The 10,691-nt window shown below is 48.6% G+C and overlaps 3 protein-coding genes across 3 annotated transcripts; 2 read left to right on the top strand and 1 right to left on the bottom strand.

Annotated features, from left to right (window-relative positions):
* Positions 1-234: 234 nt before the first annotated feature.
* On the top strand, positions 235-1,511 carry VE01_03432 (uncharacterized protein). Its single transcript, XM_018272922.2, has one exon. It carries the CDS (start codon positions 444-446, stop codon positions 1,287-1,289), a length of 846 nt encoding a protein of 281 aa, XP_018132589.1. The 5' UTR covers positions 235-443; the 3' UTR covers positions 1,290-1,511.
* On the bottom strand, positions 1,365-5,149 carry VE01_03431 (uncharacterized protein). Its single transcript, XM_018272921.2, has 5 exons — positions 4,826-5,149; positions 4,494-4,757; positions 3,345-4,423; positions 3,050-3,294; positions 1,365-3,000 (listed from the first exon to the last, which is right to left on the bottom strand). Exons 2-5 carry the CDS (start codon positions 4,688-4,690, stop codon positions 1,525-1,527), a joined length of 2,997 nt encoding a protein of 998 aa, XP_018132535.1. The 5' UTR covers positions 4,691-4,757; positions 4,826-5,149; the 3' UTR covers positions 1,365-1,524.
* Positions 5,150-5,169: 20 nt separating this feature from the next.
* On the top strand, positions 5,170-10,231 carry DCL2 (Dicer-like protein 2). Its single transcript, XM_059463530.1, has 7 exons — positions 5,170-5,768; positions 5,820-5,848; positions 5,929-5,977; positions 6,041-6,293; positions 6,348-6,495; positions 6,541-7,605; positions 7,652-10,231. Exons 1-7 carry the CDS (start codon positions 5,610-5,612, stop codon positions 10,113-10,115), a joined length of 4,167 nt encoding a protein of 1,388 aa, XP_059319892.1. The 5' UTR covers positions 5,170-5,609; the 3' UTR covers positions 10,116-10,231.
* The last annotated feature ends 460 nt before the right edge of the window (positions 10,232-10,691 follow it).

Here is a 10,691-nt window from a genome sequence, read left to right as displayed (position 1 = left end):
CATATACCAAACATGTCATTCACCAACCCACCGCCACAGCTGCACTATTGTCCTTATAAGGGTAGTAATACGGTTCGATTAATGCCCGCCACTTTCTGTGTAGCACACTTCTGCCTAGATCTCGGTATCCTGTAAGGGCGCGTTTTGGTGTCTGTATTCACGATTGGTGAGTAATCACCTTCCTGAAATATACACCGGAGAACCGGAGTCATCCTTTGGTGTTCGCACAGAACCCCGCAGCCTACCCCGCCTGTCTGATCTGTAATATATAACAAGGTCCCTTCCTTTATAGTTTCTATAAACGTATTCAAAAAGTCTAAGTTGAAATCCAAACTAAGCACCCATAACATCATCCTCCACTGAAACTTTATCCCAAGCCGAAAGTTTAACAGGACTCCCAATTTATCACATTCAACCTCTCCACCCAACCCAACACCACCACAATGCCAACCCCAACCCCCCAGCCCGTCCCCATCGACAACGCCTACGCCCTCAAACTCAAAGCCCTCCACCAACCCTCCTCCCCCTTCGTCCTCAGCAACGTCCACGACATCCCCTCCACCACCACCGTCCTCGCCCTCAACACCCCAACCTCCACCCCCGTCCGCGCCCTCGCAACGGGTTCGTTCGCCATAGCAGGGACCCTCGGCCTCGCGGACGCCGACCTCACTTTGCCTTTGAACCTGGAAGCTCTGTCCCTTATCTCTCCCATCGCGCGCGCTGCTGGCGTCCCGCTCAGCGCGGATTTGCAGGATGGGTATGGCTACCAGCTACGTGAGTGCATAGGTGGTGCTATTGATCTCGGTGTCGTCGGGGCGAATATCGAGGATGGGATTCCCGCTACGGGGTATGGGAAAGGGTTAGAAGGGTTGAGGACAGTAGAGGAGCAGGTAGAGAGGCTGAAAGTCGTGTTTGAAGTTGCGAAGGAGAAAGGCTTACCTGATTTCGTGGTGAATGCCAGGACGGATCTTTTCGTGCTTGATCCACTGCCTGAGGGGTGGGGGCACGAGGACGTGTTAAAGGAGGCGGTGAGGAGGGGGAAGGCGTACTTGGAGGCCGGGGCGACGAGCTTTTTTGTTTGGGGACCGGTGACGGTGGATGATGTGAAGACGCTTGTTAAGGAGCTTGATGGGAAGGTAGCGGTGCTGTTGAGTGGTGGGGGTGGGAAGGTTACGGTTGCGGAGTGGAAGGAGATTGGGGTTTGTAGGATTAGTGTTGGGCCGACGTTGTGGAGGGAGTCGATGGCTGCGTTGAAGAAGGCTGCGGAGAAGATCTTGGGATTGGAGTAAATTGGGCGGGTTATGGCTCAAGCTCTAATATCACAATTGCACCGGATATCACAGACTCTTACGGAAACCAATTACCATCACATTAAAAGAATCAATACCAAGTTGTAAGATTCAAAAATCCAACGCTGCTAAATCTAGCCTCCATCCATTTCCAATTCGCGAAACTCCAAGTCAAAGAAATCCCCCAAAAGTTCCCAGAAAGATCATCAATCATCGTCAAAGTCATAAATATAAATTAAATGTAAAACATCGAGTCCTTGAGCCTATCATGGACCTTAATATCGGATTCCAATGTACTCGGCTGCGCGCCGCCGCTTACACTCGAACCCCCTGGATGCGAGGGCTCGTACTCCTTATGTAGGTAGCATCGGGCACGCTCGCAGGCCAGGTCGGCGTAGTATGCAGGTGGGCAAATGCTGACTGCCTTCGTCGCGCGAGTGAAGAGGTAGCACATGTTGTGCGTCAGGTCCTCAAGGGTATCGGCGGCATTGGGGAACGGATGAGGCGTCTTCAAGTTGCCCTTGCCGAAGATCTCGTCCAGCACCACGTAGTAGTGGGCTGGCTTCGCTGTACCCTGGAGACAAGTGTGGGCCTGGAGGAAGAAATCCCAGTTCCACATGCTGGTTACGCCACGATCGACGACGGTGCCGTTGTTCGGATTTCCAGAACGATCAGCTTCGTCTTGCTTCGTGGCGTAGAACCTGGTGTGGTGGCGCTTTCCAACAACAATAACGGAAAGCTTTGGCAATCCCTTCTTCCTCTGATCGGCCGTGTAGATTCCGTCAAAGGCTTTGCGTAGAGACGGGATCTCGTCGTCTTTCAGGACTTGGTATTGGCCCTCAGAAACACCGTCTCTGTAGACGAGAATATTCTCAGGTAAGGCCTTATTCCTGTCCCTCCACAGCTGAAGTCGGGACCTCATCATCTCGCTCAAATCGGTCACCATCTCCTTCCGGCCCTCCTGAACACTAAGCTCACAAGGGAACTGGCTCAGTGTGCTGTCTATGCTTGCCACAATTGCGGCAACACTAGGAGCACTCGAGAGGGACCCCGGAGATGGATGTGTGACGTCGATTCCTACCACCATTGTCTTTCCATCTGATATGATCCCGAGTCTCTGTGCATCAAGCGTCTGATTAGATCCACGCAACTTGCTGTTGACCTTTAGAGCTATGTTGGCCAAATACTGGTCGCGCCTTTGCTCCTTCGTGATCTTCGAAGCGAGGGCGCAGACGGTGTGAATCCCATACTTAATATCACCAGCATACTTGACAGCATTGTACATAGCAGCGTCGGGGTCAGGTAATACAACCACCATCAACCCGACTTTCCCAGTCGCCGCCATTTTGAACATATTGTCTATGAGCTCGTCGTTGCTTGGTCCGTTATGACCAACATCTATCACGATCTCTTTGCCTTTCATAGGTGGCGGCGCCCCAAGGCCTGATGCGTTCATCATACCCTGAAACTCAGCCATGATACGAGAAATGTGGTCTTCCCCATTGATCAGGCCTCTCCTCCCCTTCCTCGTAATCCAGATATACGTCCATGATGGTAATTTCGAACCCTGGGCGAATTTAACGCCCATCATGTTCCATTGTCCGCCTTTTGGGCTTACGGTATTTTTGCCCTGGTATTTTACCACCGGTGGTGGAAGAATTCGGCCAGGAACTGTGATCATGTTCGTGTTCATATTGATTCCGAACAACCCCTAATGAGCATTAGCAACTGTGTAACATTAAAACCACATTGCCACTTACTAGATTAGACTTGGACTTGGCGTCAAACCCAAGTACTGCCAACCCATCAGAAGTAATAGACTGGGCGTTTAAATGCGGTTTGCGGCACGCAAAACGAATCATCTCCGCGGTCTGATCGGGGTCGAGCTTTTTCATGGATGACTGGCCAGGTATAACCACGCAGTAATCGACAGGCATGTACATCGGGTTGGCTCTGGTACCAACATTCATGATTGGGAACGCGTCGTTTAAATGTTTCTTGTGGTCTGGATTGTGTTAGTTGAAGCGGGGATGGAATATGAGAATTGTCACCTACGGGTCTTGAAAAAGTCAAAAACAGTTATATACCTCCCATTCCCAGATTTCTTCTTATCAGTTGATTCGAGCCAAAACTCGACTTCCGTCGCATTGGCACCGAATCTACCGACTCTTGGCGGGTGAGGTAAACCTGTGCCATCGTTCTTACTTGCGAGAGCAATGATGGTCTTGACCTTTGGGATTATTTTCCCAGCTTTGTTCTTCTTTACTGGCAGATGATTAGTCTCCACCCGAACTTTCTTCAAAAATCTCTCTAGTTGAAAAAGGTTGGTGCCGTATGCAGCGCCGAAGATCTTGATCAGCTCCATCAGAGGCCCTGGCTTGAAAAACACCGCGTGGCTCACGTTGACGTTGACTAGAATTCGGCCAGTACTCGGCCGAGCGCTACGGAAGTAGCCACGTAGTGCAGTGAGGCCTTTACCAAGGTTGTGTTCGACCAGATAGCGATTCCCAGGCTTATCATCACCAAAAAGAAAATGCTTGTTGCTTGCGATGGTGGTGGTGAGAGGATCTGACTGCGCATAATGCCCCAGAAGAATATTTAAACTCTGGATTACCTGCATCCTATTGTCGGCGCGGAAATTCGGGTCCGGTTGGACGGATCGGAGGTGATTCACGAGAGCATCGATGTCCATCTCGCCAGTAAGTTGGATTTTGACACGGTATGGTTTATCATCAGGTTTAGCATCATCCTCGAACTCGGAGCGATATGCAACCTCTAGTTCAACGTCGGGCAGCTTCTTCCGGCTAACCAAGATGGCTTTGAAATCGGTGGCAGAATTTTTCAGTCGAGGATCTTCGAGCAACAGTTCGAAGACTCGCCTCAGCTTCCTTCCTTTTGCCTCAGGTGAGACGGCGACGTGGTACCGATAAATTATCAGGTTCTTCGCCGCTGCAAGCTCAAAATAGTTGGCCCACAGTACAACCGGCTTCCCCCTCGTGCCATAAGCCGGCCTCGCTGGGAAATCAGCCGTCACAGACATGCCAGCCATGCTACCGGCGAGTGTTGGCTTCTGGGCCATGTAGCTATCCTCCGTCTTCGTAACATTTGGATTTGGGGGAGGAAATTTTCCATCCCTGGTAGTGTTAGACTGTGTTAGACGTATAATACAGAGCAGCAAATGACATAGAAATGAAACAGACTCACCCGAACACCTCAGCGGGCCCCGCCTGAAAGCCTCCTCTCCCACCACCTCGGAAACCACCACCTCTGCCGCGATCACCCCCACCTCGACCTCCTCCTCCTCTGTCGCGATCACCCCCGCCTCGGCCTCCTCCTCCTCTACCACGATCACCCCCGCCTCGGCCTCCTACTCCTCTGCCTCTAGGTTGAAATACAGACATGTTTCAACGGAACTTGTGCGGGGTATGGTTCTCTTTGGAAACTGCGGCCTGAAGCCCCTTCGGGAGTCTATGTAATGGGTTGGTACGTCATCACAGTCGTAGAATTTGTAGACTCAGGAATGGGTCCTTACTTACCTGATGTTGAAGCTAGCAACTTTACCTTGTAGGCCGCACTGATAGTAACCTGAGTGTCAGTCCTGTGCAGCAGTGTCACGTTGCTGGCTTAATTCTGTGAAAGGTAGAAAACGCGGGGACGCGAGTTCAGATATAGACTGGCCATGCTTGTTGGTGTCAACGCGCAATCGTGTGACTTTGAGAGCCAGCCTCGTTTGTGACTATGGAGTGGTGGTTGCAAGAAGACAAACCAAGCATCATGCTGGTTGCTGATCGGCCAGTGAGGGACTAAACAGCCATCATCAGGCCCCACATACCGGAGTCAAGACGGCCAGCGGCATTACATCCTAACCTAACACCAATCACTTCACGAAAGGCTGGAATGCACGTCGCTACATGCACCAACATATCACTTTATTTGCAGCGTCGTCGCGTCAATCAAATTCACAAATGCTACGACAATGCCAGAGCCTTCTCTCGATTGGTATAGGACCCCAACGTGGCATTTGCTGATTAGCCTTACAGGGCTTTGTTTAAGGCACTGAGCCGAAACCGACGAGACTGGCGCCTACTCCTCGGCGCTAATAGAGGGCCCTGCCTTGTTGGTTTTGACCCTGAGGAGGACCCCAAGTCTCTCACGCCGCGTATTGTAGAGTATTATACGGAGGTTGGAACGCACCATATATATGTGCTCCAAGGCTGGCGATAAACCACCGATGTTTTCAGTGCTGGATTGACGGCCACGTTGCGCACTTCAACCAGAACATCTTGCTATAAAACGCTGCACTCTAATGGATGGAGCATTATGACTTCCCAAGAATCTACCTGCGTAGCCCTGCAAGATGCTCCAGCAAACTCTGGTGCGATGGAGCTTTCCAAACCGAGTGCGATACCATATGAGCAGTCTAGGCTGTACCAGCTAGAGATGTTCGAAGCAAGCATGGCCCGCAACACAATTGTAGTGGTAGTGCTCCTTCATTCCCAGCCGATTTTATCATTCTGACTTTAGAAATAGATGGATACTGGCAGCGGAAAAACTCATATGTGAATTGCCCTCCCTGTGTAACTGATGCTGGCGGCCCGTGGGTTGCCTAGCTTTGCACAGTATATACTGACTGTGATAGTGCGGTTATGCGCATACAGGCCGAGCTAGAGAGATGTCCGCCACAGAAGGTAAGATAAAATAAGATTTTATGTATCAACAAATGGATTCGTAATGTAACTTCTTGGATTTAGCGTGTCTGGTTTCTTGCCCCGACAGTTGCACTATGCGAGCAGCAATGCTCTACTCTCCGCACAAACATCCCGTACGTTCAGACACGCCTACTCGTGGGTTCCGATAATGTCGACCGTTGGAGTGAGCAAAGGATATGGGACGCAGTGCTGGAAAACGTCCGTATAGTAGTATCCACTCATGGCGTTCTGTCAGATGCTCTCAGCCACGGGTTTGTCCGAATAGAAGAGCTGGCGCTCTTAGTGTTTGACGAAGGTACGTCTTGGAGTCATGAAGTGAAAAGTTTGACTTTAGGCTGAGCAATTACAGCTCATCATTGCGCGGGCGAGCATCCCGCAAATAAGATAATGAAAAATTACTATCATCCTCTCCTAGGGTTGAAAGGGCCAGATGCTGTACCACACATTCTCGGCTTAACGGCAAGCCCAGTTATTCGATCCAAACCATCGGATCTAGAGTGGGTGTTCCGAACCTGCTGTATTACGTGCCGCTAATTAAATAGAATTATCGAGCGTGATCTCAATGCGCTATGTCGAACACCACGAGTTCATCGTGGGGAGCTGCTGGAACATGTCCACCCGCCGACATTCGTGAGGCTTGCCTACTTGTCAAATCCATCAATCTACGGGCAATATACTTCTCTGGCGCTTGTTAGCCTAATTGCTGTCTATACCGATGCTACGAACTCGAGCACGTCCCGAGATTCAGACGACATTGATCTAATCAAGGAAACCTCAAAGGTCCTCCGCGAATTAAAATCATTTTGCACGAAAGCAAATCATGTATACGACGAGCTAGGCCAATGGGCTGCAGATTACTATATTAAAACATCTATAGATATCTGGAGTGCCGCAGAAACGAAACGGAACGGCGACCCGTTTTTTGATAATGGGAAACGGAGCAATGCTGTACTCGAGTTGTTGCTTCAAGTTCACGGTGCTAGTTCGGCATTGAACTCTGGTCATCCGGATGAAACGAACACAACACGAAAAGTGCGACAGTTAATTCGATTCCTAACAAGCTACAGGGACGGTGATCTTCATGGGATCATATTCGTTGAGCAACGGGCAACGGTGGCCGTCCTCCACCACCTCCTATCCGTCCATCCCATGACAAAGGGCATGTTGAGGTGCGGGACATTTATTGGAACTTCTAGCTTCTCTAGTAGGAAGTCATCTCTTGGCGATTGGCTCAGTCCTTTAGAGCAGACGGATACTCTCGATTGCTTTCGAAAGAAGGACAAGAACTTCATCATTGCGACTAGTGTTCTTGAGGAGGGGATTGACATATCAGCTTGTAACATAGTTATATGCTTCAATAAACCGCCCAATCTCAAGTCGTTCATCCAACGAAGGGGAAGGGCAAGAAAAAGGCGTTCTATTTTTGTCCTCCTAGTCCCTTCGGATGACCGTTCTTTGGGTCCACAAGAATGGGGAGACATGGAGATTCAAATGAGGGTAGAGTATCAAAAAGATGCTTCGAAGCGTCAGAAGCTGCAGCAGCTGGAAGATACGGAAGAGCATGTTGAAGGGCGTTCCAATGCTAGATTCGAGATCAAGTCAACCGGGTAAGTCAGTCTCTGTGCCCACTATGACCATCTTCTAATTCCTCAGGGCCCTCCTCACCCCTGAAACTGCCGTTGCTCACATCCATCACTTCTGCGCAACTCTACCCCCGCAGCCCTACGTGGATCTCCAACCGAAGTTCTATTTCCAAGAGAGTTTCTACGGCTTGATAACTGGCAATGTGACATTACCAAACTGTGTCGATTCATCAGTACGGACGGCAACTTCTGGCTGGGAATGGAAGTCTGAACGGATGGCCAAGAAAGATGCCGCTTTCCAGGCGTACGTTGCCTTGTATAAGAAGGGGTTGATTAATGACAACCTACTACCTCTGCTACTTGGGAAGGATGAGGAGGTTACGCCTGATATAGAGACCAGGGCTTCTGTAGAGGAAGTCTCCGAAATCTATAATCCTTGGATAAGTATTGCAAAAAGTTGGATGGAGCCAGGAGAGTCTCTGAAGAAGAAACTTATATCCATCGCCAGGCCTGACCGTCCCACGCTGTATTTGGTCATCGTTTTCCCTCAGGACTTGCCTGCGCTCGAAACCTTTACAATTTACTGGGATAATGAGATAACCTACTCGATTTCTATTAGTGATACTACGCCAATATCACCCACAGACACCCCATTCATTCCTATAATGAGGCAAGTTACATCAACGATTTTTCAAGCGGTCCATTTCAACCGGATGCCAACTGGACGTGATGATTTTCTTGCGCTCTTTATACCATATATTGGTGAAGGGCTACTTCGGTCATGGTTGGAAGAAAGTGCTGGCAATTTGCCTGCCACGGAGGTACTAAATGCGAATCCCAACGCTGCTTCATATGGCCTCATCCGAGACCAAGCACGTTATGCGGCCCCACATATATTCAAAGAGACTACTGATGATGGGACGATAAAAGTCACCCGTTTACCCAAAAGACGAGACTTCCTTCATCGCAGTTTCGCAAGCAAGTCAGATACCGAAAACGAGATAGATTGCTCTGAGAAGCCAGCTTTATTCCTGCCCTTAGAATCAAGCACTGTCGACAAGTTGCCCATGGAATATGTGGAGTGCTCTCTTCTCATTCCTTCGATTATGCACCGACTATGGAGGCAAGCCCTTGCGTTGGACTTGTATAACGCCGTATTTGAAGATCAGGGGTTTCTTAACCTCGATTATGTTATCACGGCAACAAACGCCCCTTCAGCCAACGAGAACTCAAACTACCAACGCTTGGAGTTCATTGGGGATTCTGTCTTAAAATACCTCGTCTGCGTGAATTTATACGCAACTCAACCCTCATGGCCTGAAGGCTACCTGTCTAGGGCCAAGGACCAGGCTGTTGCTAACTCTCGCCTTTCGCGTGCTGCCCTGGCTGTAGGACTGGACCGTTATATTGTAACGAAAACCTTCACAGCACGCAAATGGTCCCCACCGTATATTCGGGATATATTAGATGCTGCGTCATCTCCAGAGAAGCGCACCTTGTCAACCAAGGTCCTCGCCGACGTCGTGGAAGCGCTTATTGGCGGTGCATTTCTTGATAGGGGGTACGAGGCAGCTGCAACTTGTATAAGCCGCTTCCTTCCTGAGATGCCGATAACAGACCCGCTAGATATATTTGCTAGAGGTTTCGGTGCAGAGAGTGTTTTTGCTCCCACATCGCTCGCAAACGGTCACCTTGCAGATGTCGAGCACTTAATTGGATATCAGTTCAAGAATCGTGGTTACCTACTAGAAGCTATAACCCACCCATCTTGCGAACACGACTCGCACACAAGCTCGTATCAGAGATTAGAATTCATTGGGGACGCTACTTTGGATATGATAGTCGTTTCCTTCATGATCGACAGTGCACCAGAGTTATCACACGGCAGGATGCATCTGACAAAGACTGCTGTGGTTAATGCGGGTTTTTTGGCCTATCTTTGTATGGATTCATCGCTTGAGCAGGTTGTTACGGACGTCGCTTTGAGTCCAAACCACTACTCGGCGGGCTTTACAGAAGTCCACAGCTCAAAGCTTGTGCACCTATGTCAGTTAATGAGACATCAACACCCGGAGATAAACACTGCAATGAGCAGCTGCTTGGAAAGATACCGTAAATTGCAGCCTGCCATTGCGTCGGCTATTGCCCATGGAAATGAGTATCCATGGGTACTGTTAACAAGTCTAGCTCCAGCAAAGTTCCTGTCTGATATAGTCGAAAGCATCATTGGCGCTGTTCTCATAGACGCAGGCGGCGATTTATCAGCATGCAAGAAAGTCGCAGAGAATATTGGATTAATCGCCTATCTTCGCCGCATTCTGGATGAGGATATAGATATTCTTCACCCGAAGAATAAGCTCGGTGAAATGTCTGGGGGTCAGAAGGTCGAGTATAAGCTTGGAAAGGAGGGGCAGGAATATACCTGTACTGTGGAGGTGGGAGGCACCCCCATTATCGGCGTCTCACAGGGGATATCTCAGGAGGAGGTTATGACGCAGGCAGCTTATATGGCTGTTGTGCTTCTTGGAGAGTGATTTATACGACTTATGTAGTATGCTACTGTCTCTCATATGCCAATTTCAGTATAAAATCCTATCCTACCGGAAATTTAGTAGAATACTTGTGCCACCTAAAGGTCAAGAGACGGGCTGTGCATAACAGTAATATTTACAGCAACTATAATTAAAATTAAATCGCTCAATCTCTATACACAAGTATAATTCATATAGCAACTGTGGTTAAAATATAGACATTTAATTACTATTTACAAATATATTGTTTATAGCGACTAAAATTAAAATATAGACGCTTAATTACTATACATAAATATAATAGTCATAGAAACTACAATTAAAAGTAAGGTGCTTAATTACTATACATATATGTAGTGTTTATAGCAATCTGTAGTTAAAGCATAGATTCTTAATCGCTGTCCCTAAATATGATGTTTATCTAAACTGCGCTGCGATTAAAATAGAGACGCTTAATTACTATACACAAATATGGTGTTTACAGCAACTACAAATTAAAAGAAGGCTCTTAGCCACTTAGAGCTACAATTAACGATACAGCTATTTAGACATGGGGATAAAGAAATAAATTATGTCAGT

Source organism: Pseudogymnoascus verrucosus, assembly GCF_001662655.1.
Source record: "Pseudogymnoascus verrucosus strain UAMH 10579 unplaced genomic scaffold scaffold_10, whole genome shotgun sequence".
NCBI classification, from domain to species: domain Eukaryota; kingdom Fungi; phylum Ascomycota; class Leotiomycetes; order Thelebolales; family Thelebolaceae; genus Pseudogymnoascus; species Pseudogymnoascus verrucosus.
The sequence above is the reverse complement of the archived record's forward strand: the minus strand, read 5'-3'. Positions and strand labels throughout refer to the sequence as shown.

Coding starts and splice junctions, on each gene's coding strand:
- DCL2 (XM_059463530.1), top strand. CDS start 5,610: ATGACTTCCCAAGAATCTACCTGCGTAGCCCTGCAAGATGCTCCAGCA. Junction 5,849..5,928: donor GGCAGCGGAAAAACTCATAT/GTGAATTGCCCT, acceptor TGACTGTGATAG/TGCGGTTATGCGCATACAGG. Junction 6,294..6,347: donor GCTCTTAGTGTTTGACGAAG/GTACGTCTTGGA, acceptor GAGCAATTACAG/CTCATCATTGCGCGGGCGAG.
- VE01_03431 (XM_018272921.2), bottom strand. CDS start 4,690: ATGTCTGTATTTCAACCTAGAGGCAGAGGAGTAGGAGGCCGAGGCGGG. Junction 4,424..4,493: donor GGGCCCGCTGAGGTGTTCGG/GTGAGTCTGTTT, acceptor TAACACTACCAG/GGATGGAAAATTTCCTCCCC. Junction 3,295..3,344: donor TTTTGACTTTTTCAAGACCC/GTAGGTGACAAT, acceptor AACACAATCCAG/ACCACAAGAAACATTTAAAC.
- VE01_03432 (XM_018272922.2), top strand. CDS start 444: ATGCCAACCCCAACCCCCCAGCCCGTCCCCATCGACAACGCCTACGCC.